A 20618-nucleotide genomic window follows, 5' to 3' on the forward strand; every position below is an offset into this window, starting at 1 on the left:
AGAACTGGGATATGACAAGTAGACTAAAACCATCCTATTTTATGGTTTTCTAAAGCAGAGTGGTTTAGCATAGAGTTAACCTAACATCTTTAGCAGTTTATATATAGTATACTCTTTATTTTTATGTACTGTTAAGGACCATATTTGAGTCTATTCCTACCATTGTTTCCTTGCTTTGGCGTTTGGGGGATTCTTTTTATTATTTTTAAAATCTTATTTGTAAAATAATTTTTGGGTTCAAACAAATTAGTTGTTAAACATCTGTAATCCAGTTTTCTGTAAATGTTGCTGTTCTAAGCTCTGTTAATGTTAAGCATTCTTTTGTATATGAAATTACAATAAAATGTTAAAACTGGTTGCTTGTTTTGTGGATGAATGCAAAGATAAAACCCAGTGAGTGTCTGATATGAGTGCTAGATGCTTGAGGATTCCAGTTGACTCCCTTAGACTCTGCTTATATTACACTATTGTTTATAGCTTGTAGATGAAGTTTATAAAATTTATAGAGAATAGAATCTAAATGGTAAATAGTTAATGCACATCTTTTATACTTGAAAATTGACCCTGCTACTTAGAGACTTCTGACTTAAGGTTACTGCATAATATGCTCAATCGTTTGCCCCTTTCTCTGCCCTCAAGGTTGTAAATGTAAATGAACAATCTTCATATTGTGACACTTGAAGTATTTTAAAATTTAAGAACATCAAGTGCATCCCTCCCAACTTAATCTCAGTGTTTAAATCTTAGGGCAAGTATACAAAACCTAATGTATAAGCAGGGTCTAAGGTTAGAGTGCCCTCAGAAAGATTCTGCAGCCTCCCACACACCCAGACATCATGTAACCACCTAAGGAATTCCCAGTACCTCTTCCAAGTTTACATGGAGATCGCTGCTTTTATACAAAGCTAGTCTAGAAACTGCTCTTTACAGGATGAGTGGTGTTGTCTTTGGCTGTGTGGTCTTAAATGTGCTTCTAATGTGTGTGTCAAATAATTACCTGTTAAACAGACCGCCAATCTGGCTGAAGCCAATGCTTCTGAAGAAGATAAAATTAAAGCAATGATGTCGCAATCTGGCCATGAATACGACCCAATCAAGTAAGTTCAGACATAGTTTATACTAATTTAGGGGTGGATTTTTCTCCCCCCTCCCCCATCAGAAGCATTTTTTAAAAAAAGTTTTTGTTGACATGTAATGTTTTTTCTTCCAGTTACATGAAGAAACCTCTAGGTCCACCACCTCCATCCTATACCTGTTTCCGTTGTGGTAAACCTGGCCATTATATTAAGAATTGTCCAACAAATGGGGTAAGTTCAAAGGAAAAATTAGACTATGTCATTTTTTCTTAGGACTATATACATATATTTTATTTTTATATTTATTTATTTTTGTGCTTGTCTGGAGGCTTGAACTCCAGGCCTGGGCACTCTCCCTGAGCTTTTTGTGCTTAAGTGCTAGTGGTCTACCACTTGAACCACAGTTGTTTTTTTTGTTTTGTTTTGTTGGGGGTTTTTTTGGAGGGGGTTAGTTGTTGATAAGAGTCTCACAGACTTTACTGCTGGTATTGGCTTTCAACCTCGATCCTCAGATGTCAACCCTCTTGAGTAGCTAGGATTATTTTTTAAACCATCTACTTTGTTGGTACAAATGACCGCTATAAAAATGGCATATCCTCTGGAGCCAAATTTTCCCCAGGTTTTATGTCTGGGGTTCTTCCTTTACTAGAGTAAACTTAGCCAGGGTATTTCGTCTCTCCAAACTTGTTTTTTTCTTTTCTGAAATGGAGATGATAATGTATTTACTTCACATAACAGTTGTAAAGATTGAGGGTCATGTATAGTAAACATTATAACTATGTAGTAAGTACTACACAAAATTAACTATTAATAAATGAAGCTAACTGCTTTTCTGTTCTTTTCCATCCACATAGGATAAGAACTTTGAATCTGGTCCTCGGATTAAAAAGAGCACTGGGATTCCCAGAAGTTTTATGATGGAGGTGAAAGATCCTAACATGAAAGGTGCAATGCTTACCAACACTGGAAAATATGCAATACCAACAATAGATGCGTAAGTATGCAAATTAGGTATCACCTGTGGAGACCACAGTCAGTGCCAGGGTGTAGTGATTTATCTTGAGGCTTACAACTTGGCTCTGTGGATACCTTGGGAACTTTGTACATCAGAATGAGTCTGCCCATGCTGCATTTCTTGTTAAGATTAGAGGCTGCAGTCAGCTCCATTTAAGCAGATTCCTAGTGGATTTGGAGTTTTGTCATCACTGAGTGCCACTTCCCTTGTAGTCTTCCAGTTTCTTCTTTTCTGTCATTCTCTGCTTTCTTTCTCATTCACATACATGCTCCCACATTATCTTATTATATGTTATTTCCATTTCCTAAGTGGACAAAACAGATAAAATCATTTTTAAGAATAAAAAAAGCTTTGCAAGCTGAGCATGGCTGTGTTTACCTATAAATCACAATTACTCAGAAGACAAAGACAGAATGATTTCAAGTTCAAATTAGCAAAGATACGTGGGAGACCTGTCTTAAAAAAAAATTCTGTATCAAGGCAGATTTACATAAGAAACAAATGAAATACTACTTAGTATTGAGAAGTTTGGATATGCTTTTTTGGGTTTTTTTTGTACCAGTATTGGGGCTTTGAACTCAAGGCCTTCTGCTCTCGGCTTTTTTACTCAATGCTGACACTGACACTGGTACTCTATTCCCCTGGAGTCTTAAGATTCTAAAGTAGACTTTATTTTTCATGCATACTTCAGTGCATATCTTTAATTTGAGCCATTGTTTTACCAAAGGATTAAGACATGAAAACCTAGTAGTATGGTTCAACATGATAACTTCCCACTTTTATCTGCTCTTAATAATTATTACGTTTAATTACCTTTTGATTGTCTTCAGTTCTCAATTCGCAGTAGATATAAATGTTATTGGGTGTTTCTTTAAACTGTGGTTCTGAGTTCTTGGCCATGAGCTCCTAGGTTTTTTTTATTGAGAGGTATGGTATACAATCCTGACTCTGCATTTTAAAGAAGCCTTTTAGGAAATTTTGATAAAATACTTTGAGAAACATCCACTGGGAGAGTAAACGTCCATGTTCCTAATGACAAGAGGAAAAATGAAAAACTATGTAAGCCGTAGTCTCCTTCAGCTTCATGCACGACTGTTGGCATGTAGCTTAGTAAACAGATGAAGGTGATGAACATTGGATATGCTCTGGAATGATAACCCTGTATTTGGATGTGTACATTTGTGTGTGTAATGTAGTATTCGAGTCCATAAATTAGACTTCCTAAACTCCTAGTCCTCACCTCCTCCACATCACCCCATCTGTTAACTATCAGTCACCTTCTTGTCTCTGTGGATCATCTTAGAGGAGTCTGTTGTTAATTCTGTTTGTAACTCAGACATTTCATAGATCCTTCCAAACATGGTCAGGTTGAGATGACTTTTGCAGTGAGTTTAAGAACAGACCCTCTTACCTATACTATGTCAATTTTTTAAGAATAGAAGTTTGTATTGGAAACATCCATGAACCCTAACAATAATTAACTTCATTGCTTTTGAGTGATGAAATACAGAAGCCCATTTGTGTCGACCATACAAATGGCAGTACTGGGGAGAGATGGGAGCCCAGATATTTTAAATGAAACTCACCCTCTCCACTAACACCACTGATAAGCAACTTAGACTCTTCTGTTTCTTTTTCTATCCTGTTCTCCTTTTTTTTCCCCCCTTCTTTTCTTTTCTCTCTTTTGGGCAGTGGGAGACTCCTCTTTCACAAATTGGGAACAGTGGGGCATAAGCAAATTGATACTTATTTCTGGAATCGTGGTGATGTCTATGGAGCAACTGCAACACAAATAACACACCTAAGGTACCCTACTCTGTATAGCTGAGATTCTTTCATTTTCAGCATTGAGATAAACACATTAAATAGAAAGGATTTCTCTAGGAATTCCTTGGCTTACAAATTTGAGTGCAGAAAAGTTGAAAGTGTGTAAGCAGTGTTGACAAGTCTAAGATAATTTTTTTAAATTTTTAATATATTCTCAACATTTTTGCAAGAATCTGGACCCAGAATGTCTAATGAAGTGTTTTATTCCATATTTTGCTAACACGTATTCAATCACATTTCTTAGCTGAATAAATTATTCTTAAAACAGTAATTACAGGTAGATACTGGTTTTTGGAGTTTCATTCTATTGTATGTAGTGATGGCTTCCTTTGAGCTAGTTCTTCTTAATTACTCATTTTAATTTTCCACCTTGCGACATTCAGTCTAATATCTTTATTGGTTTCAGAAACTATTGGAATATGGAGGAGGAAATTTTTTGTTAGTTGCTTTTCAAGAAATGTGGTAGGGTTGGTAAAAATTGTGATTAGCATACTAAGTTAAAATGTATGCGTTGCTTTATCTCTCTGGACTCAGTTCTTAGAGTTAGGATTCCAAGAACCTTTTAACTGCTTTTATAGTTATTTCTTTTGGTTTATACTTGTTTAGAGATATGTTTTGTGTCTATTTGTTTAGGATGTATACAACTTTCCCCTTTGGGGAACTATGCTTCTCTGCACTAATTGTACTGAATTGTGTTCTTGTGATATAGTAGAACACGGAGCATGAATGCTTTGCCACTGTAGCTATCTTACAACTCTGAAACCTTCTTTTACAGAGAGGCATATGCAATAGGGAAGAAAGAAAAACCACCCTTCCTACCAGAGGAGCCATCCTCTTCATCAGAAGAGGACGATCCCATCCCAGACGAACTGCTGTGCCTCATCTGCAAAGACATCATGACCGATGCTGTTGTCATTCCCTGCTGTGGAAACAGTTACTGTGATGAGTGTAAGAGAGGCTGAACCCTTGAAGACACTATTTAGAACATTTATATTTGCTTGGAAAGGCTCTGAACCAACACTGTGTGTTTTAATAATAAAATACAAAATGTTGATAATAATTGTTGATCTATGAGCGTCAATAGTGAGAGGGTTGGGATTTTCTTTCTCTTTCTGTCTTTTTAAATAGGGAATTTGTTTTCTATGTGTTTTACAAGATATATATAACCTTTTGAGGCTTAGTTCCTCACTGGAAATGTTTTCAAAAATCCCTTTTCTGGATTGTGAACAGTAGCCTATTCTAAACTTCATGAGCATACGATAATTTTCTGTAAACAGGCTAAATTGCTTACATTAGCTCTTAGTTCTTTTCTACCATTTACCTTAGGTGTATTTCTTACCCAGAAGAAAAAATGCTCTTACCTGAAAACTTTACTATTCTATCCTGCTTGGTTTTTGTTTTACTTCTAAATGTAGTTTTGGAATCTTTGTATAGCAACCTCTTCGGGGATGAGAAGAGTTTTTTTAGTTAATGGTTTCAAAGTATGGCGTACATTTAACTCTAGTCATTGAAACATGATCAGTGAATCTTAGCTTCGTATTTCTCTTAACCTGTGTTGTGGGCAATTCATATTGTGCTTCCCCCACATACACACACACCCCAATATTGGGGTGTTGACTCAGGGCTTTGTGCCTGATATGTGTGTGATCGCCCATCTGAGCCACACCTCTGACCTTTTTTCTCTGGTTGTTTTTGAGATTGTGTCTAGCTTTTTGTCAGCTGGTCTGGACCATGTTCATCCCTGTTGATGCTCCCCTTCTGCCCACCTCCTGTTAGAACAACAGGTTCATTCCATTATTATATGCAGCTATTTTTGTGTTGAGGTGGGGTTTTGTGAACTTGTCCCACCCAGCCCCTGATCTCAGCTTCCTAAGTAATTTAAGATTACAGGCATGAACCATATCTAGCTTAGCACTTTTCATACGTGTCCTTAACATTTTGTTTTTATTTTTCATACCCTATTCTTACTGCTTTTTTTTTTTTTAAAATGCACCGTGTAAAGTTTTTGTCCCCTTTGTACACTATCATTTTTTTTCTGCAGTATCTTAACTACTACACAAAAACTAACACTTAGGAGAGAGTGCTTAGTTTCAGTGTGTCTGAGGAATACCAGGGATTGCACTCAGTCTTCAACACTTGCTTGGCTTGCTTTGGGTGGTGTTTATCACTGACCATACCTCCAGCCAACCTGACTTTTTACTGGTATTTTGGAGATGGAGTTTTGTGATTAGTTCTAAACCACCATCCATTGGATCGCAGCCTCCTGAGTAGCCTTACAGACAGGATCCAGCAGCATCGAGCCATTATTTTTCTTCGATTTAATAGCTTGGATTATAGAGAAAAGTTAAGGCTGGGGTGGGAGGAGGCAACAAGGAGGCCTATCTTAGGTTTCTCTTTTAAGTTTTAGAAAAGATTTATTTTAGTGTAACATTAAAATAGGGGGGACTAGAAAAAATGAAACATTTCCACTTCCCATGCAGGAAGCGGGAGATAAAGACTGAAAATGGTGATTTCTGTTCATAGTTTTTAATCCTTTCAGAGCTGGGAGAATACATATATAGTTGTGTCATGTAGTGACTCCTAACCTTTAGATGCTATATCTAAGTTCCTTAATCTAAGAAGTACCTTATGTGCTTGGGAAACTGAATAGGTATAGGCTGTCCATTTCACTTATTCTATAAACACTGAGTTCCTATTATTAATATTTAAAAATCTTATTACCTAGGTATAAGAACAGCACTCTTGGAATCAGATGAACATACATGTCCAACATGTCATCAAAATGATGTATCTCCTGATGCTTTAATTGCCAATAAATTTTTACGACAGGTAGCTATGTTTGTATTCCTATTATGAAAAAAATTAACATCTTCACCGATTTAACTTATGTAAGTGAATACCGCATTACACACTCTGCATTTCTGTTTGGTACTTGTAGGCTGTTAATAACTTCAAAAATGAAACTGGTTATACAAAAAGACTGCGAAAACAATTACCTCCACCACCACCCCCAATACCACCTCCAAGACCTCTCATTCAGCGGAACCTGCAGCCTCTCATGAGGTCTCCAATATCACGACAACAAGATCCTCTGATGATTCCAGTGACGTCTTCATCGGCTCACCCTGCTCCCTCAATATCTTCACTAGCGTCCAACCAGTCCTTGGCCCCTCCTGTACCTGGAAGTGCATCTAATGCCCCAGCTCCTGTACCCGATATAACCGCAACAGTGTCCATATCAGTCCATTCAGAAAAGTCTGACGGACCTTTCCGGTAAGTCTACCTGGCTGTTTCTCCTTGGTAGAAAACAAATGATGCCAGTGGTATTCATTTTTAATTGTGTATTGCCAGATGCTTTTTAGTGGACTATTCAGTAAGTTAGAATGACTTGCAAGAAATGATTTATTCTTGGTGAAGCATGCTGGCAATTCCAGCACTCAAGAGGCAAGGAGACATCAAGAGTTTTGTCTCAAAAAGAAAAAATCCTTAGTCTAACAGAAGAAGCAATAACTTAATTCTTCTGATGTGATGATTAAGCAAGTTGCCAATTAAAATTCTCTATTAGATGTTGAGTTTTGTAGTAGTTCTGCACTTCAGAGGTACAAGATTTCATAATGGTTATAAAGATGGAATTAGGAAAGTACATTGAGAAGGAGTAAAAACAGGTAGAGAAGAGTTAAAACATACAAAGGTCAGGAATAATTGTTCTAGAGTAGAATTATAGAATAGTGAAAACAGACTGAAATCTTATTCTGAAATGAAAGAAACCTTTTGACATGTAAGTCTGATGCATCATTCTTAAAAAACTAAACCAGCTTTTAAAAAATACACATTGGAACCTGTTTCTGACATTGAAGTAAAGTCTTTAGGATGAGACTTCTGTAATTGTATTTAAGAAATTCCACTCGTCTAATACAACCTTGTATTTGGTTGATAAGTAGTAGTGTCTATAGACACAGTATAGGTAATGCCTTGTCTCTTACATGTGTGTGTGCTGGTGCTGGAGCGTGGGACTCGGCCTGAACCTCAGTCCTCCCTCCATCTCAGATCTCAGCTCTCTGAATAGCTAGAATTGCAGATGTGTGCTGCTGGTGCCAAAGAGTTGGTCTCTTATCTAAGACTGCCCGTTAGTTTAGTGGTGGGGTAAGAGCTAGTTTACCTTTTCTCTTTCTTTTTTTTTCTATTAGAAAAGGGTTTGGGAATGAATGTGGCTTATAGTGGTAGAGTGTTTGTCTAGCACACATGAAGCCATGTGTTCAATTCCTCAGTACCGCATAAACAGAAAAGGCCAGAAGTGGTACTGTGGCTCAAGTAGTAGAGTGCTGGCTTTGAGCACCAAGAGGCTCAAGGACAGTGCCCAGGCCCTGAATTCAAGCCCCAAGACTGGCAAGGAAATTAAAAATAAAAACAAGACAAGGGTTTGCCGATAGAGCCAGGGTGGCCTTGAACTCTATCTAGTCTTGGCACCTAAGCTTCCTAAGTGCTGGGGTGACAGGCATGCCACCAACATGCACAGTTCTAAAACTTTTAATCCCATTCTTTTTGCCCTCGTGTAGCCCGCACTGCTGCTTGTTTTAGTGTTTTTGCAGTATCTGGTATATATGTCATGTAGTTCTTGTTAAGGCAATTTCTTCTCATTTCTCTGCTTGTGTATAAGAAGGTGTCTCAAGGTGTGCACTCTTCTTTTCTCTCTTTACCATCTTTGATGTAGCTCACCTCAATGCAATGGATAATACAATAATGGATAGTGCTTGCTCTTACTTGTATTCATTCATTATCTCCCATATCTGATGGCATTTTAACATTACAAATTTCACTGTTTCTAGGGACTCTGATACTAAATTATTGCCAGCTGCCGCCCTTGCTTCAGAACATTCAAAGGGAACGTCCTCAATTGCACTTACTGCTCTTATGGAGGAGAAGGTACATTTTACTGCTCTCAAAATTGTTTTAAAGGGGCTGGGAATATGGCCTAGTGGTAGAGTGCTTGCCTCGCATTCATGAAGCCCTGGGTTCGATTCCTCGGCACCATATATATAGAAAAGGCCAGAGTGGTGCTGTGGCTCAAGTGGTAGAGTGCTAGCCTTGGGCAAAAAGAAGCCAGGGACAGTGCTTAGGCCCCAAGTTCAAGCCCCAGGACTGGCAAAAAAAAAAAAAAAAAAAAATTTGATTTAAGGGTTTTAGCATTTAACTGTCATTCCCATGGCTCTTTTTTAACCCTAGTTGTTTGTGGTTATTCAGGGTTACCAGGTGCCTGTCCTTGGAACTCCATCTTTGCTGGGACAGTCGTTATTACATGGACAATTGATCCCTACGACTGGTGAGTAAAATTGTTTGGATTTGGACCTTTTTACTCTTAGAAAGTAATTTTAGGGGCTGGGAATGTGCTCTAGTAGTAGAGTGCTTGGCTCATATACATGAAGCCCTGGGTTCTATTCCTCAGCACCACATATGTAGAAAAAGACAGAACTGGCCCTGTGGCTCAAGTGGTAGAGTGCTGGCCTTGAGCAAAAAGAAGCCAGGGATAGTGCCCAGGCCCTGAGTTCAAGCTCCAGGACGGGCAAAAAAGAAAGTAATTTTAGAGCCAGGTGCTGGTAGCTTACACCTGTTATCCTAGCTACTCAGGAGTCTGAGATCTGAGGATCCACTGTTCAAAACCAGCCCAGCAGAAAGTCTGTGAGACTACAATTAAACACTCAGAAAAAGCTATGGCTCAAGTAGTAGAGTGCTAGCCTTGAGCAAAAGAAGCTCAAGAACAGTACCCAGGCCCTGAGTTCAAGCCCTGGGACTAGCAACAACAACAACAACATGCAAGTTTATATTTACAGTTTTTTTTATTTTTTTGTTTTAAGGCCCAGTAAGGATAAATGCTGCTCGGCCAGGTGGGGGTCGGCCAGGCTGGGAACAGTAAGTATGTTTAAAATAAATCTCATGTAATTAATTACTTTTGAACTAGAGAGTGAAAACTAAGCTAAGACAGGATGTTTAGAGTGTTGTTTATTTATTTATGGGGGCTTGAACTCAGCCTAGGTGCTGTCCCTGAGCTGCTTTTCCTCAAGGCTAGCACTCTACCACTTGAGTCACAATGCCACTTCTGGCTTTTTTTGGAGTAGTTGGAGATAAGAGTCTCAAGGACTTTCCTGCTCAAGCTGGCTTCCAACCTGAGATTTTCAGATCTCAGTCTCCTAAGTAGTGAGGATTACAAGTATACGCCACCTCACCACACCACCAGTGGTACTTTTGTTTTTCTTTTTTAAAGCCAGAATAATTAGTCTTTTACATGCCAAAATAATACTGCTTATGTAAAGTATCAGTTATATGAGGAGTTATTATAAAAATGAGTGCAGTTGCTCCTTGAGCAACTTGGTTATGGGCACTGACCTCACCTCATAATGGTTTTTTGTTTTCTGGAGTTTAGAGGGCTTTGTTTTACTTTTTGTCATGAGGGATCAAACCCAGGGCTTTGCACATACTAGGCTAATGCTCTGCCGCTTTACCAGTTTGCTGCTCACCTTACCTCAGTAATGTACATAGTTGATTGACACATTTTGTATGTTATATGAGCTATATATAGTGAAAAATATATGATACAATTTACCAGACAAACTGCTCACAAGGACATTATTACCTTGTTATTGTATTTCTTTGTTTGTTGTTATGTATTCGGGGCGTTTGGGGAAGAGCAGTACTAGAGTTTGAACCCAGGGCTTTGTGGTTGCTAAGCAAGTGCTGTACCATGTGATCTACAAGCCCCAACCTATTTTTTGTTTTTTTTTTTGCTAGTCTTGGGGTTTAAACTCAGGGTCTGAGCACTGCCCCTGAGCTTCTTTTGCTCAAGGTTAGCACTCTACCACTTGAGCCACAGCACCACTTCTGGCTTTTTCTGTTTATGTGGTACTGAGGAATCGAACCTAGGGCTTCATACATGTTAGGCACTACCACTAAGCCACATTCCCAGCCCAAACCCCAGCCTTTTGAAAGTTATTTTTCATGTAGAGTCTTATATTTTCCGTCCACGTCTACTCTTGGGCAATGATCGACCATCTAACTTAAACTTCCCACATAGCAGGGATTATAGGCACATACCACCAGGTCCAGCTTGTTTGTTGAGATAGGAATCTTGGTAACTTTTTCCTTGGCTGGTCTGAAACCATAATCCTCCCAATCTCTGATTTCTGGTAGCTGGATTACAGGTTTGCACCACCATGGCAGTCTTACCCGGTGTTTAAGGTGGGTACTTTGCAACCCTTGAGATCACTGTAGTAACAGAATCATAGTAGCACAGAATGTATGTACTGCAGTTAGTTTTTACCATTAGGATGTAATACTACATTTGTGGTAATGTAAGATGTAATCCTAATTTGTCTACATCTTTCTTAACTGAGTGGTATTATGTATAGTCTAGCAAATTTTGATAAATGTAACTTTTAATAAGATTTTTCTACATTTTGAGGTAATGATCAAATAGACTGTTACCCACATACTTTTCATTATTCATTATATACCTTAGTTTTAGTAATTTTTAAGCTGTGTAAGTTTTCAGATTGTTGTAAATCTCCAAAAGAATCTGTATGCAAACCCATATTGTTTAAGGCTCACTTGTAATTCTTTTCCAAGACAGTAAAGACAAAAATCATAAACCCCTTTCTTTCTGTTTTGATATTAACAAGTGGGGGTCTTGACAAGCTCTGAGTAAATGAATGATAGCTTCAAGCAGTTCTTGTGTTCCTAAAACAGTTTCTTAGCCTTAGTTTGGATGGTCAGAAGTTTATCACACACAGGAATAGCAGTTGAGGAAAGTGTTACATCTTCTTGTTACATGTGAAAATCTACACAGTATGATATTTCTGCCCTGAAATACCAAAAACTTTGGTATCTTTAGAATGTTCTATGGCATTAAAAATACGTAGATTCATTTAGTACCTTTCTGATTTATACAGCAATGTCTCTGAGGCTAAAATTCTGAGACTTTGATCATTTTGTTTGAAAGATAAAGAAAATTTCTTGTGGAGAAAATAGTTGTCAGTGGGAAGAACATGGGACTTAGAGAGTGATAGTCCTGACTCCTCCATTTACCAGCTCCTTGACTGTGAGCATGTGGTTTTTCCCTCAGCCTCAGTCCTGGGGCTTGAACTCTGGGCCTGGGCACTATCCTTGAGCTCTTCAGCTCAAGGCTAGCACTCTAGCACTTGAGCCACAAGTGCCTCTTTGGGTTTTCTGGTGGTTAATTCCTGGCCGGCTGGCTTTACTGCGATCCTCAGATCTCAGCCTCCTGAAGAGGATTACAGGCCACTAGCACCCCGCTTCACAGAATAAATTTTAGAATACTAATTAGCATTACAGAAATGTTCTATATTGTGATTTAATCATTGTTATTAAGTTAATCAGAAAAAGGAGTTAATTTTAAGCAAATGTTTACTTTTAAACAAGTGGAATACTTTCTCAGATCTCCTGTATGGAACAAGTTTAATCATGGAACAGGAAAAAGGTTTCAGAATAATTAAATACCTTAAATTCTGTCACTGAAAGGCTGTGTACTATACTCATGGAAAAATCTTCAAGCTTGTTATCTGTTTTTCCTCTACATAGTTCCAACAAGCTTGGATATCTGGTTTCTCCACCACAGCAAATTAGAAGAGGGGAGAGAAGCTGCTACAGGTAGGCTTAAATCTCAGAAAATGCTCATCTTCTGTGTAACACATCGAAAAACATGGAGAGGAATTTAAAGCACAGCAGTTAGGAAGAGGGGTGATCTTTTGGTTTATATCTCTCTCAAGTCTTCAGTGGTTAAGAATAAATTACTTTTAGCATTTTTAAATGATGGCTTTTAAGGATATAACTTTCCTGCCCATTCTGAATGGTTACTCTCTCCCTATCTTCTTTCAAGTGTGAGGAAAAATTACGTTTATTTCTCTTTTAGACTCAACTGCCTTCTCTTTTCAAATGAAGAGATGAGATTGCTAAAGGCACTTACTTGCCCTGGAACAGGCACAAGCAGTATTGAGCTCAGGGCCTTGGGCTTGCTAGGCCAGGCATTTCATCACTTGAGATGCATCTCAGCTCTGTTTATATCCAGCTATTGTTTCTTTCCCTGTTTTGTTTTGTTGTTTTTTTGCCAGAATCAGCACCTCTGAAATAGCTAGGTTTATAAGTGTTAACCACTTTCCCCAGCTGGGCCTTACTTTTGTACATTACAGTTGGCACTAGGCTAGAGGGACCTGTAATTTGTATTTTATTTCTTTTGGCCAGTCCTAGGGCTTGAACTCAGCCTGAGCACTGTCCCTGGCTTCTTTTTGGCTCAAGGCTAGCACTGTACCACTTAAGCCACAGCGCCACTTCTGGCTTTTTCTGTATATGTGGTGCTGAGCAATCGAACGCAGGGCTTCATGTATGTGAAGCAAGCACTCTACCAGTAGGCCATACTCCCAGCCCAGGACCTCTTGTGACATAAATGTTATAAGTGTCTCCTGTTGCTCCATTGAGCCTTGTAAGCTTGAAAGTTCATTGCTACATTGCATCTTAAAAGAAGGTAATAGCTTTCTGGAAAGAAGCTCAGAATCAAAAATCCCTCCTGCTCTTTTTTTTTAACCCATAATTTAAAGAACTTGAGCTTAACAGAAAGAAGCCCACCTTCTTCATGAGGCACAATTCAAACCTATCAGCCGGCACTGTTAATTTCACTTAACCCTTTGAGAGACAGCATTAAGATTTTCAGTTGATTATAATACTAAAACTAGTCTTCTTTGCTTTTAAGTTTGGGGGTTTTGTTATTTTGTTCTTGTTGGTTTTCATTTTAGCTTTTTGAGTTGGGACTTCTGTATAAGCTTAGGCTCTTCTTGAACTGCTGGGCTCCAGTGGTCTTCCCCTCCCACTTAAGCCTACCGAGTTGCTGGGATACAGGTGTGTGCCACCATGCTCACCTTTTTGGGGGCCTCCTTAAAAACTTAAATATTCAGCATTGATGTTGCCCACTTTGGGGAGCTTGAACTTAGGACCTGGGCACTGATCCTGAGATCTTTTGCTCAAGGCTAGCGCTCTACCATGTTGAACTCATAGCTCCACTTCCGGTTTTCTGGTGGTTAATTGAAGATGTCTCACAGACTTTATACCAGGATTGGCTTTGAACTGCGGTTCTCAGATCTCCACTTCCTGAGTAACTAGGATTACAGGCATGAATCACTAAATAGGGTTTCATTTCCAAATGTGTGAGATCCACACCTCTATTTGAGAAGTTCATTCTGTTGTGTTTATGTTTGAAAAGCCTGCCTGTTTTTGGTGTTTTTAAAGGAATAATATCTTGGAATTTATTTCTCTAGAAGTATAAATCGTGGGCGACACCACAGTGAAAGATCCCAGAGGACTCAAGGCCCATCACTACCAGCAACTCCAGTCTTCGTACCTGTTCCACCACCTCCTCTGTATCCACCTCCCCCCCACACGCTTCCTCTCCCTCCAGGTGTGCCTCCCCCACAGTTTTCTCCTCAGTTTCCTCCTGGCCAGCCTCCTCCTGCTGGGTATAGCGTCCCTCCTCCAGGGTTTCCGCCAGCACCTGCCAACTTATCCACACCCTGGGTATCATCAGGAGTGCAGACAGCCCATTCAAATACCATCCCAACAACACAAGCGCCACCTTTGTCCAGGGAAGAATTCTATAGAGAACAGCGGCGACTAAAAGAAGAGTAAGCATCTTGGTTTGAAATTCTTATACGCTTTTTCCATTTTCTGATTAACATGAATATAGGTGTCTTTGGAAACATTTTCCAGTGTTTCCAGTTAGTACAAGAAAATTCACCTAAATTTAAACCAATGCCATACACGCAACTTCCTCAGGGATGCCTAGTTATTTATAGTTTTAAAGTGAAAAACTAATGGCAATTTCATTCATTTCATTCATTATCTAATTACATTTGTCTTGTTAGTTTTCTTAAATGGTTTTTGTTAACTTTCACTCTTTAACTTTATTTTACTAGGGAAAAGAAAAAGTCCAAGCTAGATGAGTTTACAAATGATTTTGCTAAGGAATTGATGGAATACAAAAAGATTCAAAAGGAGCGTAGGCGCTCATTTTCCAGGTTAGTGTTTTGCAAGCCTTCACAACAGAATTACAAATGGGACTTTTGAATATCCAGGGATTAGCTATGGATATAAATAACATTGCATTTATGAACATTTTCCGATTCGGTCTAGTTTATAGAAGTGGACATGTACTTATTTCCCAATGTCTGTTTATTGAAATAATGTCTCAGTGTACATTCTATTGTGTAGCACTAGCAGTTACGGGATTAAACTGCCCTTGTCCCTTGGCACATAACCTGTCTATGAAGTAAATGGGAAGTGTTTGTAGGAGAGACATAGGGGATTAGCAGCAAACATTTCTGAGGACCCTTTACCTAAGGCTACAGCTTCTTGCTGGAACATTAACCTGTGTGATTACAAAATAGTGGTAGAGTGAAAATTGCTTTCATAGAAAAAAAAAACCTAAATTACAATGATTCCCTGGAAGTTTTGTTTAAAAGTTGTTTTTAAAGTTAGACTTGACCAGCATAGGATATAATATGAACTCCACCCCACTTAAGTAATCAGATAGGAAGTGAAATTAAAATTTAATTGGCATTTTGTTGATTGGAATAAGCTTGTATAACTCGCGGTACGTTAATGCATTCCACTTGGATTGTGAGGACATCACCTTTGCTTTGTAATAGTATTTGCCCTGGTTCGTGAACTTTATTCCATCCCCATAGAGGTCACTGTTCCTCTTTAGTCATTCAAAACAAAACTTGGTGTAAAGACAAAACCATGAGAGGAGAATGCTAGAGCCTAAGCACCTGTGTTTTATTATATATGTATTTCTCAACTATCAATTGTTTTTGTTTTTAGGTCTAAATCTCCCTATAGTGGTTCATCATATTCAAGAAGTTCATATACTTACTCTAAGTCAAGATCTGGTTCAACACGTTCACGCTCTTATTCTCGATCCTTCAGCCGCTCGCATTCTCGTTCCTATTCGAGATCACCTCCATACCCCAGAAGAGGCAGAGGCAAGAGTCGAAATTACCGTTCTCGCTCTAGATCGCACGGATATCATCGGTCTAGGTCCAGGTCACCCCCCTATAGACGGTATCATTCACGATCGAGATCGCCTCAATCATTTAGAGGCCAGTCTCCCAACAAGCGTAATGTACCTCAAGGAGAAGCAGAACGTGAATATTTTAATAGATACAGAGAAGTTCCACCGCCTTATGACATGAAAGCATATTATGGGAGGAGTGTTGACTTTAGAGACTCATTTGAGAAAGACCGTTACCGAGAATGGGAGAGAAAATACAGAGAGTGGTATGAAAAATATTACAAAGGGTATGCTGCTGGAGCACAACCTAGACCCTCAGCCAATCGAGAGAACTTTTCTCCAGACAGACTTTTGCCTCTCAATATCAGGAATTCACCCTTCACAAGAGGCCGCAGAGAAGACTATGTTGGTGGACAGAGTCATAGGAGTCGAAATATAGGTGGCAGTTACCCGGAAAAGCTTTCAGCCAGAGACAGTCACAATCAGAAGGATAACACAAAATCAAAAGAGAAGGACAGTGAAAATGTTCCCGGAGATGGCAAAGGAAACAAACACAAGAAGCACAGAAAAAGAAGAAAGGGTGAAGAGAGTGAAGGCTTTCTCAACCCAGAGTTATTAGAGACTTCTAGGAAATCCAGAGAACCTACAGGTGTTGAGGAAACTAAGACAGATACGTTATTTGTCCTCCCAAGTAGAGATGATGCTACGCCTGTTAGGGATGAGCCAATGGACGCAGAATCTATCACGTTTAAGTCCATGTCTGAAAAAGACAAGCGAGAAAAAGATAAGCCAAAAGCAAAAAGTGATAAGACCAAACGGAAAAGTGATGGGTCTGCTACATCCAAAAAAGAAAATGCTGTCAAACCCGCTAAAGGACCCCAGGAAAAGCTAGATGGGGAACGGGAAAAATCTCCTCGGGCCGAACCTCCACTTAAGAAGGCCAAAGAGGAGGCTCCAAAGACTGATGCTGCTAAACCATCATCGTCGTCGTCCTCTCAAAAGGATGAAAAGGTCCCCGGGACCCCCAGGAAAACCCACTCGAAGTCCACAAAGGAGCACCAGGAGACAAAGCCTGTCAAAGAGGAAAAGGTGAAGAAGGATTACTCCAAAGACACAAAACCAGAAAAGCCAACCAACAAGGAAGAAAAGGCCAAGAAGCCTGAGAAGAGCAAAACACTTGAGAGCAAGGGAGAAAAAAGAAAGAGAAAAACAGAAGAAAAGGGTGTGGATAAAGATTTGGAATCTTCTTCCATGAAGATCTCTAAACTAGAAGGAACCGAAATAGTGAAACCATCTCCTAAGCGCAAAATGGAGCCTGACGTTGAAAAGATGGATAGGACCCCAGAAAAAGACAAGGCTGCATCATCAACGGCCCCAGCCAAGAAAATCAAGCTCAACAGAGAAACGGGGAAGAAAATTGGAAGCACAGAAAATGTTTCAAGTGCAAAAGAACCGTCTGAAAAACTAGAGTCAGCATCTGGCAAAATTAAACAGGAAAAGGTCAAAGGGAAGGCTAAGCGGAAAGTAACTGGGACAGAAGGCTCCAGCTCCACTCTCGTGGATTATACCAGGTAACTGATGAGGGGTATGGAGGTAAGGGTGGGGGGGGGGGGGTGTCACACTAGTGTAGATAGGTAATAGTAGCCTAATGGGCACAAGTGTCTCTGTCATGATTTATCCACTCTTGGTGTACTGATTGTTGGGGAAACTTTGTTAAAGACAGAGTTGTTAAGATTCTGATTTTTATATACATGTACACTTATGTTTTCATTTTTTTAGGCCCTATATCACCATAATCTATCAGTGCAGAATTGTCTGAACTTTGAAAATTGCAAGCACATTTATTGCATTTCCATTAGTATGTTTTCATTTATCACTATTTCTTCATTAATTAAGAATCTCCTAATTGTTTCCAGCACAAGTTCAACTGGAGGCAGTCCTGTGCGGAAATGTGAAGAAAAAACAGACACAAAGCGAACTGTGATTAAAACTATGGAAGAGTACAATAATGACAACACGGCTCCTGCTGAAGATGTTATTATTATGATCCAGGTTCCTCAGTCCAAGTGGGACAAAGATGACTTTGAATCTGAAGAAGAAGAGATGAGATCCACACAGCCTATGCCAAGTGTAGCAAAACCATCCAGTGTTATAAAAACTGTGAGCACCAAGCCGTCAACTGCAGTCAAGTATGCCGAGAAAGACAGTGAGCCGGCAGAGAAAATTCAGAAGCTCACCAAGGAGGTGAGCCATGAAATTGTGCAGCATGAAGTCAAAAGTTCAAAAAACTCTGCATCTAGTGAGAAGGGCAAGACCAAAGATCGAGACCATTCAGTGTTAGAAAAGGAAAATCCTGAAAAGAGGAAGAATAGCACTCAACCAGAGAAAGATAATAATTTGGACCGACTGAGTGAACAAGGAACCTTTAAAAGTCTGTCTCAATCTTCCAAAGAGACTAGACCTTCGGATAATAAGCACGATTCTGTGCGTGGTTCCTCAAGTAAAGACTTCACTCCCAATAGAGATAAAAAAACTGACTTTGACAACCGAGAGCATTCAAGTTCCAAGCGGAGAGATGAAAGAAGTGAGTTAACAAGAAGAAAAGACTCTCCTCCTCGCAGTAAAGATAAAGACTCTGCTTCCGGACAGAAAAGTAGGCCGAGGGAGGAGAGAGATTTGCCTAAAAAAGCAACAGGAGACTCCAAGAAAAGCAATTCTAGCCCCTCAAGAGACAAAAAGCCTCATGATTATAAAGCCGCTTATGACACTAAACGCTCAAGTGAAGAGACAAAGTCCGTAGACAAAAATCCCTGTAAGGATCGCGAGAAGCATGTGTCAGAGGCGTGGAGCAATAAGGAGTCAAGTGGCGCCAAGTTACCTAGCATGCCCAGTGTGCCCAGCACACCCATCCCGCCCATCCCGCCCAGCACACCAGAGCCGCAGGTAGAAAAGGAGCCGGTGACCGCACACCTGGACAAGAATGCTGTTAAGCCTAAACCCCAGCCAAGCCATTCCTCTAGACTTTCCTCTGACCTAACCCGAGAGACTGATGAAGCTGCTTTTGAACCAGACTATAATGAGAGCGACAGTGAAAGTAACATATCTGTGAAAGAAGAGGAAACGTCCACAAATATTTCCAAGGACCTAAAAGAAAAAGCCACAGTAGAGAAAGCAAAAGAAAGCGCGGCCCCAGCTGCCCCGAGCCAAGCAGGCGTGAGCCAGAGCCAGAGCAGCCCCAGCGGGAGTCCCAGCCGCAGCCCCAGCCCCTCCGGAAGCCAGACCCGCAGTCATAGCAGCAGCGCCAGCTCGGCAGAGAGCCAGGACAGCAAGAAGAAGAAGAAGAAGAAGGAGAAGAAGAAGCACAAGAAGCATAAAAAGCATAAGAAGCATAAGAAGCATGCAGGCACTGAAGCAGAATTGGAAAAAAGCCAAAAACACAAACACAAGAAAAAGAAGTCGAAGAAGAGCAAAGATAAAGAAAAGGAGAAGGAGAAAGATGACCAAAAAGCGAAATCTGTCACAGTGTAAAAGGACAGATTTTTTTTAATTGACTTAATTACTAAGTCATCTGTATTAAATTTTGTTATAATGTAAAGAGATTCAAGCCTTGTAAATAATGACATGGAAGACCCTGTGCTGCACTTAAAATATTGCTGCTTGATTATTTGATTTTTACATCAGAGCTTTATAACACGAACTTTTGTACAGAATTGTGAGTTGTGACCATGGAACATGAGCGGTTTTGCTAGGGCCTATTATTTTTAACCACCATTAAATTAGTTGAGGTGGAGTTTACTGTACTGTGAAATTTTCACATTTGAATTTTTTTAATTGCCTGGCAAAAGCTGATATCAGTTCTAAAATATCAGCAGAATGATTTGCTGAATTCATTACAACCCCGTTATGTCACTTTTTGATTACAATAAAAGTTTTCAGTAAACTTTTCAAATGTTGAAGCTTTGTGTTATTTAAAGAAATTAGTGTCCTCTCTCTTCCATTTCTCTATTTAAAACATCCTTTGAGCCTGTACAGTGAACCGAATGCACAGAGTTCTCCACGTTGCTGAGCCGCCCCTTCAAAGGTAGGCTGGTGGTAGGTCCAGACCAGACAGACATGTGGTTGAACAAACCTAAGAGGCCTTACATATGACCACATCTGAGATGAGACTCTTAAGAATATATGGACCTAGGACTGGGAATATGGCCTAGTGGCAAGAGCGCTTGCCTCGTATACATGAGGCCCTGGGTTCGATTCCCCAGCACCACATATACAGAAAATGGCCAGAAGTGGTAATGTGGCTCAAGTGGCAGAGTGCTAGCCTTGAGCAAAAAAGAAGCCAGGGACAGTGCTCAGGCCCTGAGTCCAAGGCCCACGACTGGCCAAAAACAAAAAAAAAAAAACAAGAATATATGGACCTAGACCTTGGGAGTGCAGAATTGGCTGGTTCGTAGCTGCCTATTACAGCTCCGGGTAAGTGTTAAATTCCTTGATAAACAGCTAAGTTGTGGCTGTGGCAGACCAATGTGCCCTGAGGACACAAGCAGGCTAGGACCCCTGGCTCTGTGGCACATTCCCCTCATTGCTCAGGATGAGCACTGGGATCGTTGAAAAGCTACTGAGGACCAGGGCATTG

At 39.8% G+C, this 20618-nt stretch overlaps 1 protein-coding gene and 1 long non-coding RNA gene across 6 annotated transcripts in view; one reads left to right on the forward strand and one right to left on the reverse strand.

Annotated features, from left to right (window-relative positions):
• Nucleotides 1–19938, forward strand: part of Rbbp6 (RB binding protein 6, ubiquitin ligase) — a 36221-nt gene extending 16283 nt beyond the window's left edge. The window contains exons 5-19 of one of the 5 annotated variants that reach the window (XM_048333253.1): nucleotides 1009–1097; nucleotides 1211–1307; nucleotides 1931–2070; nucleotides 3784–3897; nucleotides 4694–4866; nucleotides 6644–6747; nucleotides 6857–7191; nucleotides 8745–8841; nucleotides 9160–9238; nucleotides 9771–9825; nucleotides 12508–12576; nucleotides 14235–14597; nucleotides 14889–14990; nucleotides 15796–17556; nucleotides 17902–19938. In XM_048333253.1, coding sequence (XP_048189210.1) covers nucleotides 1009–1097; nucleotides 1211–1307; nucleotides 1931–2070; nucleotides 3784–3897; nucleotides 4694–4866; nucleotides 6644–6747; nucleotides 6857–7191; nucleotides 8745–8841; nucleotides 9160–9238; nucleotides 9771–9825; nucleotides 12508–12576; nucleotides 14235–14597; nucleotides 14889–14990; nucleotides 15796–17556; nucleotides 17902–19513 — 5190 coding nt within the window. In that variant the 3' untranslated portion in view covers nucleotides 19514–19938. Of the gene's footprint in view, nucleotides 1–1008; nucleotides 1098–1210; nucleotides 1308–1930; nucleotides 2071–3783; nucleotides 3898–4693; nucleotides 4867–6643; nucleotides 6748–6856; nucleotides 7192–8744; nucleotides 8842–9159; nucleotides 9239–9770; nucleotides 9826–11100; nucleotides 11149–12507; nucleotides 12577–14234; nucleotides 14598–14888; nucleotides 14991–15795; nucleotides 17557–17901 lie in introns of all 5 variants that reach the window. The other 4 variants (XM_048333249.1, XM_048333251.1, XM_048333250.1 and 1 more) reach the window with 4 other exon arrangements.
• LOC125341170 lies at nucleotides 4057–4655 on the reverse strand. Its single transcript, XR_007208899.1, has 2 exons — nucleotides 4478–4655; nucleotides 4057–4447 (listed from the first exon to the last, which is right to left on the reverse strand). It is a non-coding gene; the product is annotated as an uncharacterized LOC125341170 (long non-coding RNA).
• Nucleotides 19939–20618: the final 680 nt, after the last annotated feature.

Source organism: Perognathus longimembris, chromosome 23 (assembly GCF_023159225.1).
Source record: "Perognathus longimembris pacificus isolate PPM17 chromosome 23, ASM2315922v1, whole genome shotgun sequence".
Classification (NCBI taxonomy): domain Eukaryota; kingdom Metazoa; phylum Chordata; class Mammalia; order Rodentia; family Heteromyidae; genus Perognathus; species Perognathus longimembris.